Source organism: Paramisgurnus dabryanus, chromosome 10 (genome assembly GCF_030506205.2).
Source record: "Paramisgurnus dabryanus chromosome 10, PD_genome_1.1, whole genome shotgun sequence".
Classification (NCBI taxonomy): domain Eukaryota; kingdom Metazoa; phylum Chordata; class Actinopteri; order Cypriniformes; family Cobitidae; genus Paramisgurnus; species Paramisgurnus dabryanus.
This window is the reverse complement of record NC_133346.1, coordinates 3,397,654-3,421,571: the sequence shown is the minus strand read 5'-3', so window position 1 is coordinate 3,421,571 and position 23,918 is coordinate 3,397,654. Positions and strand designations below refer to the sequence as shown.

General features: G+C 38.4%; 1 protein-coding gene across 2 annotated transcripts; it reads right to left on the bottom strand.

Moving 5' to 3' along the window:
• On the bottom strand, positions 1–23,534 carry LOC135744500 (M-phase phosphoprotein 9). Of its 2 annotated transcripts, none has more exons than XM_065262669.2 (24): positions 23,415–23,534; positions 20,888–21,174; positions 20,663–20,810; positions 20,357–20,446; positions 18,022–18,461; positions 17,710–17,857; positions 16,864–16,936; positions 16,573–16,658; positions 14,944–15,063; positions 14,474–14,865; positions 13,965–14,114; positions 12,651–12,738; positions 10,802–11,017; positions 10,672–10,719; positions 10,528–10,592; positions 8,389–8,490; positions 8,022–8,153; positions 7,781–7,941; positions 6,567–6,737; positions 6,004–6,124; positions 5,822–5,922; positions 5,041–5,258; positions 1,460–1,528; positions 1–1,368 (listed from the first exon to the last, which is right to left on the bottom strand). In XM_065262669.2, the coding sequence occupies exons 2-24, from the start codon at positions 21,136–21,138 to the stop codon at positions 1,267–1,269; spliced, it is 3,492 nt and encodes a 1,163-aa protein (XP_065118741.1). In that variant the 5' UTR covers positions 21,139–21,174; positions 23,415–23,534; the 3' UTR covers positions 1–1,266. The 2 variants fall into 2 exon arrangements, with proteins under 2 accessions (XP_065118741.1, XP_065118748.1); XM_065262676.2 differs by having other exon boundaries at positions 20,888–21,177; positions 23,415–23,514.
• Positions 23,535–23,918: the final 384 nt, after the last annotated feature.

Below are 23,918 nucleotides of genomic sequence, written 5' to 3'. Positions count from 1 at the left end.
TTTACTGTAAATTTTACAGTAAATTTTTTACAGTGTAGTCCTGGATTAATCTAAACCCTGTCCGGGAAACTGCACATACATGTTACGAAGCTATTTATTATCTCTTTTTTTTGCATTGATGAACTAACCAAAATTAAGATAATAGCTTTTATCATTTAAACATTCCCTCAGTTAAATGTTCCATGAAGATCTTAGCACTTCATCCGGGTTTGGATTGACAAGCATGAATAGATAGCAACATTTCCTGGTGAACAATTCCCGTTATTGACTTAAACGTTTTTATCAACCTAGATAATCACATTGTACTATTGTACAATCGAATGCTGCTTAAACTTAATTTTTATTTTTTTTGGGGGGGGGAGTCTTTTTAGCACTAACACTACTGAATAATGCACACACATACAACAAGGACGCCGTTTTAAATGTCATCTATTAAACTTATTAAACTGTCGACCACATCATTCAGTATGCAGATTTAATTGTGAAACATTTCAGTGTAACAGTAAATAGATTTCATGAGCTCGAGGAAAAAATTAACTCTTGACATCTAAAAATGGAAAAGCAGACAAGAGTATATTTCAAAATTCATGCATCAAAGTTAGCAATACTTCCTGTGCATGTTGCATTTCAAAATGTCAGAGGTCTAACTTTGAAAACTGTGTAAACGGTTTGCTGGTTCGGGTTTGTTTTCTGTGCATGAGATGATGTTAACAAGGCAATTCAACTCTTTGTCATCGTGTACAATCAATCATCTGCTCGCATCGCATATGGCACAGGCAATGTTGTCGTATGACTAATAATATTCATACAATGAATGAAAGCAAAAAATACTTAAGCATAGTGTAAAAACATAAAAAGTCATTTAAATTAAGAAATGTAAAAAATAAATGCATTTAAACACTGCAAATGATCTGCCCAGCAGGACTATTTTTGCCATTCATTGATTAGCAGCAAAACTGAAAATAAAAATATATACATTTTTCATTCATCCAAAGGAGTCAGGCACAATTTAAAAAAGTAAATGTTTTTACAAATCTGCTATTATTAAAATATACTTCATTGTGTAATAAAACATACAAAATAGATCCTACGGTAACAAAAGTACAAATATTTACTGAACATGTACATTAGAGTCGGTGCAGTGGGACAAGCAGATATTATTATCCTAATAATAATAATAATAATAATAATAATTATTATTATTATTCATATGGTCCGGGATACAGAAAGCCAATTAAACATGAAATCATATTTCGTGACTTCAGGCTAGATGTTAGCAGATGTCCGCAGGATGTTGAATCTTTTCAAAGTCATGCGAATAAACCCGAGGTCACGGTTCACCTTTTCTAGGCGATTCTCCAATGACACCTGAGATCCGAAAAAGAAATACAAACATCAAGTAGCAAAACAATTAGTTTTATAATATAACATACACAGTCATTCAGGATCATGTTCTCACCTCGTCTAACCTGCTCTGCAACGTGACTCGAGCCCCGGCTCCTGGAATCCTGCTCAGCGCCGCTTCAATCTGAGATAAATTAATAAATAATAGAGGTAGACGTCACGGCAATCGACCAAATTGCTGAAGGCACTGCTGATGGAAACAGCTGAGCTTAAACAACAGGCTTTTGAATTAGCACTTCTCGGCACGAATAGGAAAAGGGAAGCCTGTTCTTAAAATAGCCGTGATTAACACACAGTACTATAAAGACGGATTACGTAACGTGCAATGCTGAGGTCATAGCAATGGCATTGATCCTACAGTCACTCGCTCTTAAACCAGAACAGCCGGTGAGGGAGTCACATGCTGTGTAAACACACCGCAATTTAATATCATGTGCATCGTTTCTTTACATAAGGCGACATGATAAGAATGGAATCATACGGTGAGATGAGAAAGAAATAAAATCAATGATTTTATATTTGAATTATTCTTCTGTACATTTAGGTGCTTAACTATATAAAGTAAGGATAACAATCGAAGCCAAACGTGATTTCAACAATTTGTGCATGTAGATTACATACAAAGTCAGTGTAAAATATGAATTAGGCAGTGCGATTGCCGAGAAAACACACGCTATTCGCCTCAAATGCGTCTTTGCACAAGTTGAAAATATTAAACTGAAGCATGAAACGAAATTAAATCACACGCGTAAACTCGAGCGAGGAACACACCAAACATGAATATTATGATTTGCGTGAGTCGATTTCATAGACAGTCAAATGGAAAGACGAATAAACACGAACTTGCTCGGTGCAATGCGAATGACGCAAATTGGGCGCCGCGATTGGCATAAAAACACAAGCTATTTGCCTCAAACGCGTCTTAGCGCAAGTTGAAAATATTAAACTGAAGCATGAAACGAAATTAAATCACACGCGTAAACTCGAGCGAGGAACACACCAAACATGAATATTATGAATTGCGTGAGTCGATTTCATAGACAGTCAAATGGAAAGATGAATAAACACGAACTTGCTCGGTGCAATACGAATGACCCAAATTGGGCGCCGCGATTGGCATAAAAACACATGCTATTCGCCTCAAACGCGTCTTTGCGCAAGTTGAAAATATTAAACTGAAGCATGAAACGAAATTAAATCACACGCGTAAACGGGAGCGAGGAACACACCAAACATGAATTTAACAATTTGCGTGAGTCGATTTCATAGACACTCAATGGAAAGACGAATAAACACGAACTTGCTCGGTGCAATGCGAATGACGCAAATTGGGCGCCGCGATTGGCATAAAAAACACATGCTATTCGCCTCAAACGCGTCTTTGCGCAAGTTGAAAATATTAAACTGAAGCATGAAACGAAATTAAATCACACGCGTAAACTTGAGCGAGGAACACACCAAATACGAATTTAACGATTTGCGCGAGTAGATTTCATAGACAGTCAATGGAAAGACGAATAAACACGAACTTGCTCGGTGCAATGCGAATGACGCAAATTGGGCGCCGCGATTGGCACAAAAACATGCGCTTTTCGCTTCAAACTACGGCTGGGAAAAGATTAATCGCATACAAAATAAAAGTTATTTTTGGCATAATATTGGAGTGTGTGCTGTGTGTAATTATTATGTACATATAAATACACACACATTCATGTATGTATTTAAGAAACATTTACATGTGTGTGTATAAATTTATTTATATTTTTATAAAAAATCTGACATGAATATATATGTATGTGTGTGTGGTTAAATATACACAATAATTACACACACAGTACACACACATATTATGCAAAAACTTTTATTTTGTATGCGATTAATCGCGATTAATCTTTTCCCAGCCCTACTTCAAACGCGTTTTAGCGCAAGTTGAAAATTTTCAACTCAAGCGAATATTTCATATGACACTAAGGTAAATCCCACGAGTAATCTAGATCAGTTTGGTGTGTCCGCAGCATTAGGGGCAATTCACATTTTGTATCTTTTGCACACACAAATACATTATTTAGAATCGGGAGTGCACTAAAATAGAGAGCAACACTCTTTTTTTTCAGGCGCGGTGATGCCGCAGCCAGTTAAAAATACTTTAATTACTATACTAATAATTTTCTAAATCCCACGTCGAAAGCGAGTTGTAAAGAATGAGGGGAAGCGGTGCGGTTTTAGGCAAATATGTGAACCATCCCTTAGTGGGTCTGACATGTTTACTTGTAAATGAGCATTTTTATCAGGTTCTTAATTTGAAATGAAAAGGTTATTAGTCAGTAATTGAAATGCCTTATCATCTCAAATGTCACTTTAGTCATTTCATTGGTATATAACAAATTTGACTTTCGCTGCAAAACCCACTAAGCGATGCAAACATCTCTGCTTCTAAAAAGTCTCCAGTTGCTGTTCACTGTCCTTTCTCAATAAAGGTAAAAGGCTCAAAAATTTTGTCAATAACCTAATATATTTACACGCCTCCTTTAACCAGTTAAAAAACTCTTTGAAATCCAATGTACGCGTGCCGTGTGTGTCGTTCATTTAATTCTTCTTCCCTGCACTTAGAGGACCTTGCTGAAAATTCGACATGACTTTTAACGGATTCTGCCAACAAACCGGTATTTCTGAATGGCCTGAGGTCAGGATTAAGCAGAATTTAAGTAAAAGTATTTGATGAACGTATAATAGATGCCAAATGCAATCGGTTAATATCATTATCTCATTTTTGACAGAGGTGGCGTTTAGCAATATTTCCATCTGAGCTCTTCGAATAACTCATATTTTTCGCTATAAGGTTGCTTGAGGTGGTGCTAACTGTCTCAAGTCAAAACACCCCATCCTCATATCTCTGATATTTTGATTCCCCAATATGATTTAGGTCTCTCCTTCACCCATTTTATTACCTGGCAGGAGAAAACCATAACGTGTGCACACCAAAAATGAAGCAAATATTTGCATTGCTTGTTCTAGATTACTTGCGCCTTTACTTGTTTTTCGAGTTACTCGAGTGAATAGAAACAAAGCTTTCCTCCATTTTCTGTTGCACCCAGACGTGTCAAACCAGACGTGTGAATAAGCTCTTTGCTGATTGGCTTGCGCAACGTGTCACGCATATTCAAGTATTCTCATTTTTGCATTGACTTTGTAATCTACTCACGGAAATGATTTAATTAATTTGGTTTGGTTTGTTCAAACAGTATTCTTTATGAAATATTTGTACAAAATATACTTATGCCAAATATATTGCTAGTTTTAAAAATAAAATATTGTTTAAAAATGCTTCTCAGGGTGAGACATCAAGAAGCTTTATGATAAATCTTGAAAATTCTAGTCAAAAGGTGATTTAGTCGGGGTGCTTTTAGTCACAACATTATTCAACTTAACTACCTTTTATAGCTTTTATGAGTTTACTAATATTTTATAATAGTAATGAAGAAACATATAAGTAAAGAATGAGTGTTTTTAAACTTTTGACGGTGCTGTATACTTTTTCAGATGTTATTTAAAAAAAATCTACTAAATGTGGAGATATTTCACAACAAACTTTTATCGAAGATCTTTGTACGATAACAGGAAATATCCCACAATCACCTGCTGCTTTTCCTGTGTGAGCTCATCAAAGAGACGTTCTGCGTCGGCCAATGACTGAACGCGAGGCTGACAGGAGAGCTGCGCGTCATCCCCAGAGTCTTGTGTCTGCAGTGAACTGATTGGCGTTTCCTGTTCCTGCCATCTGTGTCTGCCTGTACGCTCGTCTGATTCGCTGCTCTCTGGAGCATCAGATGAGTTCACACTAGACTGAGCCTTAACTGTGGAGGAAATTCACAATACACTCACAGTTCCTGAAGGAAATACCAATGCTTACAAGGAAGTGAAAGAACGGGGTTAAGCTTAAAGGGTTAATGACAATCACAGTTCATGCAAATGTTACAACAACTTAATAGATTTTTTTTTTAAGATCAACATTCTCAACATTCCCAGACATGGCTTAAGGGATACTCCATCCAAATATCAAAATTACCCCATGATTTACTCACCCTCAAGCCATCCGAGATACACATCTCCATTATCTTTCAGACTAGCACATTTGGAGATATTTTATTATTAACCCCTTAGAGTCGCGTGGATTACCTCTGTAAAGGATGGATGCACTTTTTTTGGGGCTTCAAAGTCAAAAGTTGTTCCCTGATCCGTGTTTTCTTTTACATTTGCATTTACATTTGTGCAATATCGGCCTCATATCCGGCAATGGACCACATTGCTTTCTCGACATTAAAAAAATATATATCGGTCGACCACTAAATCAAAGTAATATGTAAGAATGAATAAGTAAGAACTTTACAAACACATAAAGTCCAGCATATAAAGCTACCTTCTGGTCTGTCGGATGTCATAAACTGTAACCTCTTTCTTGGGCTTGGATGGGATGGCTGAGAGGAATTGGCACCATTTCGATCACAAACTAAATCAAACCTTTTAGAAGACAATGAATAAAACATTATTGAGTATCAAAGCATCAGAACAGATGTTGATGATGATTCACATTATGGTTACCTGCTCTGCAGGTGCTCTTGGGATGGAAGAGGGTGACCTAACGCAGTGGAGAAGTTTTCTGACGGACAGCGTTTAGGGCTGGATTTTGCGGATATAGGCGTCATTAAGGTGTCTCTCTTTGCTGTCAAAAGAGGAATCAAAATTACAACATGCTTCCAACACCGAAATACTAAAGCATGCTACAATCATAAGCATATTACAGTCACAATGAAATGTAAATAGCGATTGTCTTATTTCCCCGTCGTGACATATGGCTTGAATTCGTACATCGAGAACTAATTGGGTCATTGGAAGTTGGGTCATGTTGCTATTTGCTAATCACTGCGATCTTTTCCCAGACCCCACCCACCATGACCTGAAGTAAAGAGAGATCATTTCGAGGAGGGGAGGAGATTCGCGTTTTTGATTAAAGATTATATGGGCACGTAAAGCTCATTTGTAAAAAAGATAATATTCCAAAAAATTTCGTTGTGGCCGTTCTGGATGTCGATCTACAATTAAAAAACAGCATGAGGATACAGGAACATCCTGTAAGGACCCAAGGTTAACCGGGAGTCACTCACTGGGTGTGGACAGAGGAACGCCTCTCTGTGTTCGAGGGGGCAGAGAGGAAGATCTGTGACCCTCTGGGGAGAGACTCCTTTGAGCTATTAATCCAGCTCCGCTCCTGTCCTGTACCGCCTCTCTGACAGATGATTCAACAAACGCCACTGTAGGTCGTCTTCTGGGCAACCCTGATACAAAAAAAAAAGATCACTACAGTTAGTTAGTTAGATCTTTACTTTCCACCGAGGTGCAAATGTGTCAGTCACTTGACAAGATTTTAATGGCATTCTAGAGAAAAGAGTTGTTAAAAATTATTTATTAGGCAGTGAGACTTTATAGCGCCTCCCAGAGTTCAAATGCTCAAAGTGACTTAAGAGAGAATAGGTGCTATCTGTCAGGATACTCCTTAGCTTTTATTGTCCCATCTTTGAAGTGTTAAAGGGCATCGGAGGCTTGCCAACTATTTTAATTTTTATTTCCAGAATTCCCAGTGTTTATTCTTAAAGGGATAGTTTAGCCAAAAATGAAAATTATTGCACGATTTATTCAACCTCAACAGCCATTCTTGATGTATATGATTTTTTTTCCAGACACTGCGGTGACACTTTGGGGACGCCTCCAGTGGTAAGTGCGTCTGAATGTGTATATAAATTCAACCAATGGTGAGGCTTAACGACAAAGACAGGGTGACACGGGAGCCAGGAAGTATATCGCTATCTGAAGTATTGCCATAGACGGCGTTACAGGGACGCAGGATGTATGGCAAGGGAGACGCAGCGTCTCGTTCCCTTCTCAGGGAACAACAGTTACATGCATAACCCGAGACGTTTTCATGTGTCAAACACAAATATGCAAAAAAGCATTTTGGTATGAATCAACATTCGCATACAGAAGATAAAAGCATTTAAAGCGAGCAGTTTAGCACGTGTGCTTAAAAAGTCTAGAATGTTTATGATCCTACACTACACAGGGAATAATATGGATTTTTTCCCAGAAAACTTCTTGCATAAAATAGATTCAAGCACTTTCAATGACCTGTCTCTATGCATGTATATTTTCAAAAATTTGAATTTTTTTCACAAACTTTTAAGGATTTCAAGGAACCCTGTTATGTTAAGTTGCTATTTAAGATTACAGTATAAAATCCTCCTCATACTAATCGAAGCACTATAATACATTTCTTTCATTCGGTGTCAAATGCAGGTTAATGAATGAAGCTATGGTGACGTACTAGAGGAACTGCAGTTGGTCCTGGACAGAGCTCGACCCTCCGTGGCTTTGGTGTCCTCCATCTGAATCAGAGCTTTCATCATGGGTGTCAGAGGAACATCTTTCTTCTTCTGCTCTTCGGTGTGAACCTGTATCTGCTCTCTCTCTGGAGGAGACAGCCATCTGGAGACGTGGAGAGGTGAGCACAAGTTTAGCTTTTTGAGGTGTTTATTACGAATGTGGCAGAAATGAAGCTCTCATACTCTCTGGATATCCGGTCTGAAGATGATCCAGGTAAGTGTTCGTTCGCGAGACCAGTGCTGTTCCTTATGCTGCTCTCGACATCTCGCTGTCTTCTACTCGGTGACATCAGCAGATCAGGGTGATGAAATAAACTGACAACACAAAGATCCAGAGATGCCATTGTAGTAACTACAGCATAAAATGTTTCCAGTCTGTTCATCTCGTAAATTAACACATGTGATTATCTCTTTAAAATTGGAAGTGTTTAAGGGAATGAAAAAAAAAGTTTTGATGACTATCATAAAGCTTAAACGATTTTATGACCCAATATTTTGCCTATATGAGGCATCAAAGTGCAAACAAAATAAAGTTGTGAGATGTTTGTACCCTGCACCAGACGGCTGAGAGTGACCGTGGAGAGACTGACGGGTTTTAGCCAAACTCTCATGCTGTAACTGTCGAAATTGAGACTCCAGCTTTGAGATGATCCTACAAAACAATACAGATAAATGATTATTACCATCAGTATTCCCAAACCACAAAGACAAAAACACGTAATGCTTTATATAGTTTGCCACAGGAATGACATACTTTTTTAGGCAAACCTGGAACACTGGTTCCCTCACCAAAAAGCCCATAATTTTTCCCATAGGCCCAAAGCAATTTTTTTTGCATAATCCAAACGTTTATGACACTTACACGTTTTTCCAACATGATGAATCTTCACAGATGAACACAACTTTTATGAATTTTGAAGTCTAAATGCATTTACTAGAAATTAAAAGCGTACATATGGTGTGGCATACACACCAAACGCGAGTTCAACGATTTGCGCGAGATTAGATCAGGGTTTCCCGCAGCACTTTTCAGTTCGGGCGGCCCACCTAAGCTGGGATACCCTACCACCTTAACTAGGTCGTCCAAAATAAAAATTCCACCAAACGCCACATGGCCGAAATGAGAGAAAGACATGGTCCGTCACTGTCTGGAGGATAACTAGCCTGTTGATAAAACATTTAATTCATTAATAATCTAGTATGTGTTCATTTTCTGTCATAGTTTCTTCAAAATTAAGTTTTATTTGAGTGTTTTAAATAAAATATTTTCATCATGACACGTATGCCCCGCCCCTTTGATTGCCACACCCCTGGCCCGCCCATCTGCACAACCCTACCACCTTAACTAACAAATTTTCTGCGGGAAACCCTGTAGATTACATACAAAGTCAATGCAAAGACGCGATCAGACACGTCCTCGCGTGGGGTGATGCGAATGATACGATATGGGCGGCGCATTTGCTATTTTTTTAGCTATTTTACTGGCTTCATTCGCGCGTGAAATTCCAGTTAGAGACATTCACGCGGAAATTCGCATCATGGGAGGAGCTTCTGCAACTCTGCTCACTTTCTGTAATCACGTCACTAGTAGAGCAAGCTCCTGATTGGTTAACTCGACACGTTTTTTCCGCCAAAGTTTGAAATTTTTCAACTCGCGCGTTTCCTGCGGCAACACTCAATTCGTGCCATTCGCGCGAATGAGGCGGAATGGCGTCAACCACGCCGCCATAAACGGCTCATTCACGCCGCGAGACCTCTAGACACACATCTTCACATTGACTTAACATTGAAATCACTCATGCTTGACACCTCTACTGCCGCTGGTCTGAACGCAGCATTATGCTACGTACACACCAAATGCGGGACATCGCGTTACTCGCTCTAGTTTACTCGCGGGATTTAACTTCGTGTCATGCGAATTTTTTGAAAATATTCAACTCGGGCGAAGACGCGTTTGAGACGAATAGCGCGTGTTTTCGCGGCAACCGCGCCGCCCATATCACGTCATTCACATTGCCCCACGCGAGGACGCGTCTGATCGCATCTTTGAGTTGACTTTGTATGTAATCTACTCGCGCAAAACGTTGAACTCGCATCTAGTGTAAACCCACAGTTATGCTATAAGCGAACTACACCGCGGGTTCTCTCGACATTAACGTCATCACCACAAGGTAGACAGCTCTTTGAAACTTTATTAAAAACATTTTTAGAAGGAAATACAGAGGATGAATCTTTGTTGGGAATTGTGCCCATGTTGTGTTGTTTTTGAGATCTTTATGCATGATGACGTCTATAGACCCCCACAAAGTTTGTAGTCCAATGTAGCAACTTGTTAGCATCCCTTTTATAGACACGTTAAAGCTTTAAAAAAATCACATGTATTACTGGTGTGTTTTATGTATTTTATATAAAATGTAAAAATATCTTGGGCTTATGTTAAACCAAAACCCCATTCAAAAAACCCATTGACTTCAAGACGAAGTGCTAGCTCGCCTGCTAACTCGGGTTTTGTCTACAAAAATACATCATCCCTGCAGCAGTCTATTAGCATGTCAGTCTTACATGTAAACATGCTGTTTGTACATTATACCGCACTTACAATTTTTATATTATTTTAGCACTTTAATAATAATCTAATAATTTTATTAATAATCTAATAAAAATAACCTTTAAATAAAAGTTTAAGTACCTTTTCAAGTCACATATTTGTTCGTTGGCATCCAACAGCTTGTTTTCAGCTGAAGTTAATTTGTCCTGTTAAAAAAACACAATGATCATCTGCCTTTTGTATGCATAATTCAATGAGATTCACAGGTTTGTGTCATGACGCTACCTTTGTTCCCTCGTGCTCTCTTCTCAACCCATCGTATTCATTTAGCAGCTAAACAAACAAAAACAAACATTACTAAATTGACCTTCAAAGAAAGAGTGATGGATTTGAGACAGTGCGATGGGCGGCTCACATCCTGCAACATCTTGTGTTCTTTCATCAGACACGCCTCCTTCTCATCCACCTCCTTATAGGCGCGCTGGACGGCTTCTTCCAGCTGTCGCAGGCGGCTCTTCAGTTTGTTCACGGTACCGTCTTTCTCACGGCTGCTATGTTTGGTCTCCTCTAATCTCTGCTGCAGGGCCCGGACCGCTGTGCTGGCCGCGTCGTACCGTTCAGGCCACTCCGCCTGGATAACATACAAAAAAAGTTTGAGATAATTCTTGTGAAATACAATCTTATGATGTCAATCATTGACATGATTCAATATTTGACATGATCTTAGTCAGTATTAAAGATATCAATTCTCACAAAATGTTCTTTATATTATTTACAAGGTTCCCACACCTTAATGAACTTCAAATTCAAGGACCTTTCAAAGACTTTCTAGGTCCAATACCCTCAAATTCAACAACGAAATGTGGGGACACTTTTCAAGTGAGAGCAAGGTTACATCGTGTTACCTTTTAAGATACATTGTTACAGTTCCCGTTCGAGGGAACTTGCGCTGCGTCACTGTGATGACACTTTGGGGACGCCTCCAGGGGTAAGTGTGTCTGAATGTGTATATCAAATTCAACCAATGGTGAGGCTTAACGACAAAGACAGGGTGACGCGGGAGCCAGGATGTATATCACTATTTGAAATATTGCCAAAGACGGCGTTCAGGGATGCAGGAAGTATGGCAAGGGAGACGCAGCGTCTTGGTTCCATCTCAGGGAACAACAGTTACATACGTAACCAAAGATGTTTTCATTTGTCAAACACAACTATGCAAAAAAGCATTTCGGTATGAATCAACATTTGCATACAGAAAATATAAGCATTTAAAGCGAACAGAATTTTTATGATATTATCCTACACTACACAGGGAATAATATGGTTTTTTTTTCAGAAAACTTCTTGCATAAAATAGATTCAAGGACTTTCAATGACCTGTATCTATACATGTCTATTTTCAAAAACTGCCCAGGGACTTGAACTTTTCCCCCAGACTCACAAACTTTCAAGGATTTCAAGGACCATGGGAACCCTGTATTTAGGATGATTTTATGCAAAAAACAGTAAAAAACAAAAAAAATAGTTTTCCATTCTACGCTTGTATAAAATAATTTTTTTCTCTAAAGTGCAAGAGATTGTACATGCTAGACTAAATTTGTTTAATTTAATTTGATTTAAAGGGCTTTCGCTCATGAAATTAGTATTGTAAACAAATATAGTTTGGGTCGGTCGGTGTATTTATTTTCTTTTTAATGCCATGTCAGCTTCTATGGCTTTGTAGTATTGCTTTACCCAACTTAAATGTTAATGGATCTGCTGAAGCAAATCATGACGCACAGCCAGCAAGTGTCCAACTTATATCAGAAGTGGATAGTACATAAAATTACTTAATTAAAAAAGCTCCCAAGTTATGAATTAGTGTTGATAAGTTCATGCACAAAGTTTATTTTCAGTTTTATGAAGGAAGTTTTCTGCTGAATGTTACTGTGTCTACATATTTGTTAATGCTCATACATCGAGTAAAATAAGTATTGAACACCATTTTTTTTTTGTAAATATATTTCTAACGGTGCTATTGGCATGAAATTTTCACCAAATGTTGATGCAATTCACGTGTGCAAAGGGCATTGATTTCTTTGAATGTGTGGACTGATTGGGTTGTTACCAACATCTGGTGAAAATGTCACGTCAATAGCACCTTCAGAAATATGTTAACTTAGAAAAATGGTGACGTGTACTTATTTTACCCGCTGTATATCCAAGTTAATGTTGCTAAACACCAGCACTTAATATACATTGCAGATAAACGCAGTGACACATACCAGCTGTTTTTCTAAGATCTGGTTTTTGATCTCCAGGTCTCGGATGCGTGTGCTGGCCTCTGTTAGCGCTCGCTCCAGGTGCTGACATCTAATAAACAAAGATCAGAGACATAATCAGAGTTCATCCATTCCTCCCATGACAGAATATTTATTTTCTCTTAAACCAGATGTCACCAGATTTACTTTACTGATGTACATAAAGCAGCCCCAGCAAAAACGAATTCACTTGTAATTGGCGTTACATTAGATCTACTAGTTATTAGTGTGGTTAATTTGTTTATTAGATCAGTGAGGTATGAATGCTTGACTGATGCTTGAAATAAAATAGAAGAGACCGTATAGATGCACTTAAGTAGAAATGAAGAGTTTGGTTCCAAAACGCAATAAATCCATTTTGACTAATTTTGGTAAAAACGTGTTTTCTATACCAAGAAAGTGACAAGATGAAAAACACTATTTTCTATTACAAACTTTCACAAAGCATCTTTAGGTTATAATAACATTAAAAATTCAAATCTATAATTTGATTTGCAAAGATTTATTATAAAAACTGATTATTTTTTTTCTGCAAAATGCAATAAATCCACATTTTTTTCCAAAATGCTATAAATCTATTGAATCAATATATTAATGTGCATTCATCTTTGCCGTTGTGTATTCATTTAGTTAACTAGTGGTATACACTGATAAAAAATAAACATTAATGGCATTAATCAAAACACTTACTGTGTCATATTAAGAACACTCTCATTGCTGCTGTTATTCTTGGGACGTCATCACTGAACTTTTTTGACAGCGATCAGCTGTAAAATGTTTTGGTCCTGCTCGATTTTCGCTGTGTTTGTTTGTTGATCACAAAGAACAAAGTAGATGAGGAAAACTAGGATTCTGTGTGTATTTAAAGCGCCGCCATTATTGTTTACAATGCATGGAATGGTGCGCTGTGATTGGTTAAGCGGATTTATTGAAATCTGCTGAGAAGGAGGAGTGGCGTTTATCACGGTTTGGAAAAAAGGGACAAAATATGACTAACACGGTAGATATTTGATTTCGCATAAAATTAAGAATTTACTTTTTAATACTGACCTGATACAATACTGATTTTGGTGGTAACTACTTTTTTTTTATTTTATCGCATTTTGAAAACCAAACTCTTTAATTCTATTGGCTAATTTTGAAAACCTAATCAATTTTTTTTTTTAGCATTAATTCAAAGCTGTACAAAGATAAATATACACAATACAATACATATATATATATTTGTTAGCGTATGTTGGTGTTTATAGTGTTGCAGGTCATCATTTGATCTCTCACCTCTCAAGTAACATCTGGTTGCTTTTCTCCATGTCAAGAGGTAAATTCACCAGGTCCAGTTTATCTTTTAGTGCACTTATTTCTGCCTCGTAGTAAGCTCTGAGATCAGCTATATGTCGAGTGTGCTTCTCCCTAAGGCTCTGTCTCAACCTAGCAAGAGAAGAACCATCAAAGACGAATTATTGTGACCAGGGTTGCCAGATTTTGACAGCAAAAGGGCACTCCTTTGGTAAAAGTCATGTTACAGGTGTAAAATCTGTGTTAAAATTCGCATTTCCAGGGATACATGACATTATTGGGTTCGCTTTAACCCGGGGACATAAAACGGTGTTAAATTATCCCAATTCCACAGGAAAACCATAAACTTGGCAACCCTGATTGTGACAGACAAGGTTTGAGGAGACTAAATGTTGTTAAAATGTTAACATGAAACACTTAAAGATCATTTTACTGTAACATTGCATATTTCAAAATAAAACTGGATTTAGTAAACAGTAAAAGGTCTTTACAGTGAAAGGACCACCGGATCTTCCAGTGACGCTGTTCTCTCCAGTCTTGCGTCGGCTGATCCGGTGCTACACATCCCTCGAGCGAGCGGACCTCTGGGCTGCACTGTGACCGTGGCGGTGTGGCTGCCCTCATCCTCGCTGTTGGCCTGGTTTGCTCTCAGAGAGGGAGACGTCCGGTTGGGCGGCTGCTGCGCAGACAAGCTGCTGGCATTGGAGATGCAGTCGGTGTCGCTGTGGCTGTGCAGGGCTGCGGAGTCTGGACTGACAGGCGCCCCGCTGCCGCCGGGATAGACTCGGACCTGTGCGGATGGACTGCTGAAGTGGGAGGGAGACGTGAAGCCTGACGTGTGATCTGAGTGTTTCACGTGCACCGTGGAGTCCAGAGTCAAAACCTAATGGAGAGATTCACAGGTGAGGAGACACTCCAGACATTTCACTGCTTAATTAATTCTTGTGTTAATTGGGCTGACCTGAGCTGAGGAGTTCGGGGAGTTGATTAAGGAGTCCCACTCGTGACTTTTGGGATCTCCTTTCTGTTTGCTGTGGTAGATTTCACGCAGAGACAGAGAGAGTCGGTTGTCGTCTGGTGTCTGTGTGCAACAGAGAAACAGAGTTGAAAACTATTTACATTTTGATAAACATTTCTTAAAATACATAACTATATTATCAGTGCTTTATAAAGACCTTATATAATGAACCATATTGTTTTTATTACCTTAGAATGAGCCGTTTTTATCTACATACACCGTGGGTCCTCTTACATGGAAGTCACCATCATGTTTCTACAGTAGCCCTAAATGGACAAACTGTTCTACAGAGCGCTCTTCGTCCCTATGTTGTCTCAATTGACGACATGTTTGTCCTGTGGCGGCTACCATACACGCTTTGAAATTGAGGGGTGAGCTGTTGGTTGCAATTTGCAATCTCACCACTAAATGCTGCTAAAATTTACACACACTACCTTTAGAGAGATAGTAAGTAGGATTTTCCCCCATCTAGTGGTGAAATTGTATTTTGCATTCAAACGAATAGTGCTCTCTAGCGCCTCGCTTTTCCAAATGCGTGTTGCAACTACAGTAGCCGTTATATACACACACTGATCTCCTTATCAGTTTCAGCTGGTTCATATGTTCTGAACAAAAACGCGTTGTGGAAACGCATTGCAGAAGGCTAGTGCTTTTTGTCCCTCTCTGTTATTATAGTATTTCAATATGGCGGAACGACATGGAAGCCTTCATGGAATTACTCGTTACAAACATTCCTCAAAATGTTTTTAGTCATGTTCACCAGAACAAAGACATTTATACAGGTTTGTAACAACATGAGAGTGAGTAAATATGAAAGAATTTTCATTTTTGGGTGAACTATAAATGCAATGCGGTCAAAAATTTGGGTGCACCTAACTTTTGTGCTGGTGCACCTAAGAAAAAGGCGCACCAGTGCAAAAAGTTAGTGTAGAGCCCTGGGATGAAACGTTTTTGTTTGTTTGAAAGCAGAGGGTCTGTTTTTTCATTTTATATATTGTATGATTATATATTTAAAGAAGAACATTTTCTGAAAAGCATTAAACTTCTGTGAAAATCATAAAACTGCTGGCGCTGTAACTTTTTTTTTTACAAATGCCAGTGTTAAGTGTTTATTTAACTCTTTCACCGGCAGCGTTTTTAAAAAAAGTTGCCAGCCAGCGCCAGCGTTTTTCATGATTTTCACCAAAGTTTAATGCCCTCCAGAAAATGTTCTTCTTTAAATATATAAACATACAATATACCAAATGAAAGAACAGACCCTCTGCTTTCAAACAAAAAAAAACGTTTCATCCTACCTTTAGTGGTTCTTTTGCAATCAGCTTTTGAATATGGGTAGGTTTTTGCAAAAACACCATATTTTGAGCAAAAAGCAGAGATAAAACGTTCCGGAAGGGCGCCACCTGGTGGATAATAGCGGTATTGCGGAAAGACGAGTTTTAAGTTTTCTCTTAATTGACGAGATATCTCGTCAATGGCGGGGAAAGAGTTAAATGCCGATATTTTAGATACAAGTCACTTTCGGATATAGTGAATAAATTGGAATTGGCCATCAAGACCTGAATCCAATTTTACCTGATGTAGAATGAAAGAGCCACTTTCAAAGTTGTCAGGTAGAGGGCGGTATAACTCACTCTCATCCAACCTCCAGTAAGAGAGACCTGGAAAAAAAAAAATCACAGGAGAAACAAAAAAAATATTTTTTTACCTTTAAAGCAACTTCACAACAACACTGTTAACTGAATCAATTTATGCTTAAATACTAAAACAGATCTCTGTTTAAAATCATACTATCAGAGACATCCATGAAAAGAGGTCTTGATAAACATGCACATACACAAGGCCTGATTCTTAAAAATGTGTTACCTGAAGCTTCAGACATCAGACTGTCGCTTCTCTTCAAAGGCAATGAATTCACAGAGGCTGAATTGCGTCCACGCTGGAAAAGCATGAGATCAGAACTGTATTTATACGTACTGTACCTATTAACTATTAATGTTTTAATGCAATCATTTAAAATTCATATGATAAGAGGTCACATGTTTATAAACTCAGTTGTAGTATGTAATGGTTTCAGATAAGCAAAACGACCCAAGAAGATAAGTCTAGTTTTTAAACCAAAAATAACAAATTTAAGTGATTTTGTGCCAAAAACAAGCAACAAAAATCTGCCAAAACTTTTTAGTTATTTGTACTTAAAACAAGACAAAAATTCTAAGTTAGAAAGTCATTTTTTTGCAGTGGCACTGCAAAAAAATATTTTCAAGATAAAGTTTTTTTAGTATTTTTGTCTTGTTTTCAGTAAGAATATATAAAAATTCTTAAATTAAGATGCTTTTTCTTTATGAGCAAAACAACCCAAGAAAATAAGTCTTTTTTTTAAGACCAAAAATATTAAATTTAAGTGATTTTGTGCATAAAACAAGCAAAAAAATCTGCCAATAGGGTAAGCAATTTTTTCTTGAATTTAGTGTTTAAGTTTATTTTTTTGCTTACCCCATTGGCTGATTTTTTTGCTTGATTTATATTTTTTTGATATTTTTGGTCTAAAAACAAGACTTATTTTCTTGGGGTCTTTTGCTCAAGAAAAAGCATCTTAATTTAAGAATTTTAGATATTTTTACTGAAAACAAGACAAAAATATTAAGAATTTTTTTTCTTGAAAATCATTTTTTGCAGTGTGCATAACTCATAAACTTCCAGTGTGCTTACATTGGACAAAATACCAGTGTGCTCCTTAGGAGATCCTGTTCCTGTCGAGGTCCTGTCTCTCTCCTCTACATGTGATGTCCTGCTTTGTGTCCTCCTGTTTTTTCTAGGTTTGTGTTTTTGCCGTTGGGCCCATGAGGTCAGAGGTTGACTACAGAAATACAGCAATGTCACAACCACCATACTGAAGTCTGATGCTGAACCATTCGAGGTATCGGTCATGTCGGTACCACAAATCATACCGGATGAGCAAATTCCCATTTTTTAAGCGAAAAACTTTTCATATTTAAGAGTTTATAGTAATAATGACATTACCTTATTACTGTTTCTTGATTAGATCCACTAGCGTCTGTCATCTGACGCTTGTCATTATCTGTGAGGCTTCTGCTCAGTGGGTTTGTGTCAGGTATCGGGGATGGCGTAAAACTGCCATCCTGTTGGTTCGGGGACCAGATCCCCTCATCCCTTCCTTCTGCTACACTGACCCGGCTCGGGTCCAATCTGTGCTCCCAGGTGGATAGAGTCCCATAACCGCTGCTCATAACGGTGACCATCCCCTCCTCAGAGTTGTCTTGAGGATGGACAGTGAGATGAGGGGGTGACAGAGGCCCCGCGGCCGAATGTGGGAATGCGGTTACGGTCGCTTGGTCTTCTGAAAGCTTGTGGGTTTTTCCGGTTTGAAGGGCTTGGTGCATCGGAGAGCTGATTTGCCGGTTCTGTAACTGCACTAACGCCTTAATTTCATCCTGTATGAGCTGGAAAATCATATGTGGTGTAAACCCAAAGCAGAATAATCACTAGCACCATAATCAAACAATCCCGGGACACGTTATCAGTATATATCAGTCCTTCCAGAAAAACGAAAAATCCTTGATCTTGCAGCATGTTTTCTTAAAAAATGCGATGGAATATGCAGGATATTTATGCAATTTTATGCAATAAAATGACGGGAACTTGCAAAAACGGCAGGAACTTGAAAAACTGTTTGCAGCTTTTCAATGATGTTCACATCACATAATCACGTCACTTCATAATGTTCCCATGGCAACAGGGGACATAGCTGCGCTTGTGTGAAGTAAACGCAACATTTTTCAAATTTCTGCTAAGATATATGTGATTTCTGCTATAAAAATGCGGGGATTATGAAATCATGCAAGCCCCGCATATTTTGCACACGGAAATCTGCAATTTATGCTGCAAAAGTGCGCTGTATTTGAAAAAAACACGGCCCCCGCATAAATATGCGAACTTTGGCTGATTATGCGTTAAATCATGCAATAGCATAATCACGTTTTTCTGGAGGGACTGATATATTATGTGAATAGGGCTATAGCTACCTTCTTGTAGGCCTGGGCGAAAAATCGATTTAATGAATTAATTCGAATTTTTTGTTGTGGGCGATTTAAAAAATAAGTAATTCGATTTTTTTGTAATGGCGCATTTTTGGCTGCCCGGGGCTTCCGTAGCGTTATTATAGCAACATCAACAACATAGCACACGTGAAACAGCATCAGCAAGGGACAACATCATCATCATAGCACAAACACATGAAACGGCAACAGCAAGCGACAACATGGCTACCGGCGAGAGTGGGAAGTTTGTTCCAAAGAAAGGAATAAAATCATTTGTCTTGCTTTTGATTAAATAAAAGCAAAATTTGCTTTAAGTTGTCTGCCGTTTGTACTTATTGCTTTTCTTAATAAGTGGGGGGGGGAATCGGAAAAAATCGGAAGTCGAATTAAAAAAAATAAAATCGGAGATTTTATTTTTAGGCCAAATCGCCCAGCACTACCTTCTTGTGCCATTAACCCAAACGTAGCTGGCTAAAAACATGTTAACACTTAAACTAGGGACAATAATTCAATATCAATATATTTAGCTGAATTTTTCTTTCAATAAAAGTGATATGATTTCTAAACACATTCCGATATTTCGTTATACATTACGGCATCCTGTTGTAGTTCACTTGTCAACGCGTATTAAACGCGGTCAAGGTGCTTCTTTCTTCCAAAGCGTGCTCCCGTGGCGTCTTTTGTAGCGAAGCAACCGTGAACCACATTTACGCTAATGCTAACTATAGTTATGCTCAGAGGTGGACACTACTTAAGTATTTTTACTTTCCACATAAAAGTAGATTTTTAAGTATTTCGTATTTTATTTATTTTATTTGTGTTTTTCTTTGGAAAACATACATTCAAAAGCATATTATCATAATTTTTACTCCATTACATTTCATAATTTCAAGTTTTGGGTTTATATTTAATATTTAAGTACATTAAACATCTAGTATTTTTTCTAGTATTATCATCAATTAATTTTTGCTCAAGAAAATTAAAAGTTTACACATTTTTATGTAATCGGGTATTAAATCCATTTTAATAAGCAATATAAAAGGAACGCACAGTATGATTCTATGCATTTTTTAGTAAAGTAAATTTTCGCCCAAGACAAACACTTGGTTTGGAAAATGTACTTAAAATACTCAAGTAGTGTCTGCCTCTGGTTATGCTAATTCCACCCTCAGACTTCAAATGTGTGATGCTTGAAATCGTGCATTTATAGCTAGATGTATTTGTGTAGTGTATGTTTCATCCTCATACACAATTGAGTGAGAAAGTACAGCACAAAAATAACTCCTGAAGAAACCCACCTGTATTTGGCACTGGTATTGATCCTGTTGAGCAAGTATTTGCTCTTGATATTGCTTTTCCACCAACTGAAAGAGATGTAGCCACCGGCCCTGTTTTAATTGGAAACAAAATGTCAGGACGCTGTATGTAATTTCAGAACAGTTCAATCTGAACACGCTAGATGGCACGTTTTTAAATAATCTCACTCATAGAGGTATTGTGGGGATCAGCTGTATTGTGCTGTTGACATGAGGTGACTCCTAGGGGAGACCCCAGACAACAACCCAGAAATCTGGGGCATGACGGTGGTGTCAGCATCTGCGTACCTCACAGTTCTTCCAGATCTCAGGGTTCGTCTCTCCACTGCTCTGGATCTCCTGCACCAGGGCTCTGAGGGTCTCTATGGAGCTGGGGTTGATAAAGGGCAAACTTCTCCCTGAGCCGAACTCCTCTTCGGTACGAAGACATAGATTCCTAAAGCAAGAGAATGAACCATTTTAAGATTATAAGTTGTGTATTAATAATCCTACAAATATCAAACAGCCACGGACCTTATTTTGTTAGAAATGTTGCATGCTGGTGTACTGGAGGGTCGATTAGTCCCTTCTGTCGTATGTAGGAAGCCCTCCAGGGTCTGAGCAGGGTGAGACGCGGGCCGCTCCTCTTCGGGGAGTCCGGACACCGTGTCCTCAGAGGAGACGATGGACACCTCGCTCTCCTTCCCATCATTGGCACTGATCTGATCGTGGCTCAGGGCCACAGAGCTGGACACGTCTTCAGAGATACTGTCATCTGTGGACATGCTTAAACAGCCGTGTGCGGTGACCGTGTGTGAGCGCTGCTTAAAATATATAAAGAAAGGCAGGGAATATTATGGTTAGACACTACACACTTAAAAGAAATGTTCTTCAGCGGTTCTTTGTTTATAGACGGTTTCAGCAGTAACAACATAAACAAACGGCTTTTGTGGAACACATGGTATACTTTCACAAAGAATCAATAACAATAAGAGTCTTTTTAGAGTAGTTTATTTATTTTATATAGATAACGAGCAAAATAAATAACAAGTACATTATCTTAGTTAAAATCATAGCTAATCCGCAAAAACTACACTGAACTAACGTTACTGTGTAAAATTAATGTTAACTACAGTTTGGCTGCCAAACTTCCCTTTACATAGCGGTGATCCGTGATCACGGTCTCCTCTCGTCTTTCGGAAACCAAAATATTCGTTATTTTTGACGAGGTATTTGTTCCAGAGTTCAGACTTAGGGCTGTGCAAAAAATCGACTGCGATTATCATGCGCGTGTCATCAGTAAAGCCGGTTCCGTGATTAGAAGTAAATTGCCATCAGCTGCTTTCAGATGGAGCGGCATTTATTACACAGACCCGTAGTTCACCGAGAAGCTAGGCAAAATTGCATAGAAAATCGGAATCGATTTTCCTCGATTATGAACCCGATTTTGCCTAGCTTCTCGGTGAACTACGGGTCTGTGTAATAAATGCCGCTCCATCTGAAAGCAGCTGATGGCGATTTAATACTAATCACCGAACCGGCTTTACTGATGACACGCGCATGATAATCGCAGTCAATTTTTTGCACAGCCCTATTCAGACTGAAAGTTAGTTACGTCCATACGCGTAACCGCAACAACGTGCGTGCGTCCGATAAAACCGTTCTTAATTTCTGATAGGAACTTTTACTTTTTGGAAAGTCACTGACTCAAATATTTGTAAAGATCCTATATGTAGCTAGAACAGAAATCAAATAATGACATATCCCAGCAGGCATATGACCTTTAATGTTGAAATATGGTTGAAATATGGTTGAAATAATGTCAGTTCTTGTTTCAACGTTGGAACAACGTTGATGCAACAGTTAATGCTAAACGGTTGCAAAAGGTTAATAAAATGCTTAAAATCAACATTTAAATTTGGTTGAAATAATGTTTGATATTTCAATTAGCAAAATCAAAAAGGTAATTCAACTTTGATTCAACCTTGTCCTGGACGTTTATTCAACGTTGAATCAAATGCAGCTGGGATTGTTAAATATTTAATTTAAAGCCATACTGAGATTAGGGTTGGGCAATAATAACCAAAAATCATATTTCGCTAATTTTGGGATGAATGGATTAGCTGGGTTTTCACAGGCTGGGTCACATTTATTAAAGAGCTTCCATTTCAAAAAATGAGGGACATATCATACCATACCAATAACAATATTGTCTCATCCCATCTCACACCGGGGTGACGGGGGGGGTCTCGGTATATGCCCAAAACTCGATATACCGCCAGCGCTAGCTGGGATTCGTAGTGTCCATATTTTTATTAATGCACAAGATCCAAAGTTCTTAAACAGCAAGTAACAGGTATAATATACTGTTTACGGTATTGACAAAAAACATGATATTAAAACCATATATCACACACACACACACACACACACACACACACACACACACGCAAACACAAATAGATACAGCGATGACACCGTTGTTGCAGCCGGGTTTCGACTCGATAACCGAGATTTGAATGACTGATATCGTGACACCGGACCATGTTTTGCACGATATAGCCCACTGTGTTTTCACCAATGACATTGGCAACATATAAGCTGTCAAATCAGTTCATCACCATCAACCTGATCAGACCTTTACGCATATACAGTCCTCAGAGTGAAATTTATTACGCGAATTTACATTTCATTCATCCATATGAGCTGTGAGCATAGCATCAAGTTATGAAGGCTCATTTCAATCAAAATAACCTACACATAGCACACACTACACAAAGCTAATCTGGTGACCAGCAAACCAGTCAGATATTATGACTATATAACGTCACAGTCTGCAGTGAAGATGTTAGATAAGCTTTTTAATGCGAGATAAATGAGTAAACCTGTCATCAAAACACACACAGTGAGACTCGCTATGGCGCTTCCTGTTTGCTCGCGCAGCCGCCCGCCGCCACACCACCGAATGCACGCGCATCACCTCTGCAGCACAGCCATTCAAAGTCTCACAGGAAGACACGGTCACGATAACGATGACTTAGTAAAGTATTGCGTCACTTACTTGTTACTTTTTATCGTCACTTCTTCTCCCATTTTGACATTTTCTCACGTCCCGCGCGCTCTCTCTCTCCTTATCTGTCACAGCTTCTCGCTCAACCTTCTAACGTTCCAACGACACACTGCGCCGCGAGTCGCCATTGGCTGAATGACGTCCACAGGCGTGATCTGATTGGCCAGAACAAGGATTCGATATAAATCTTGCTCTGTGATTTGCTGAGTTCACATGATTCTGCGCGTTTTCAAGAACACAACAGTAGTTCTGATTGGTTAGTTTTTTTTAGTATCCCGCCTCAGTCAAATAAAGGGGGGAATTGTTTGCGTTTATAAACTACATAATTGATATGTTATTTTGACAAACAAAGCCTTTCAATCATCTATTTTATGTTATTTAACTATTTAATAAAAACCATGGTAACCACACAGTGTCATCTGAATACCATATTTACTAATGTTTTTGAGTATTATATTAAAGGGGCCATGGCACTAGACTTTTTTAAGATGTCAA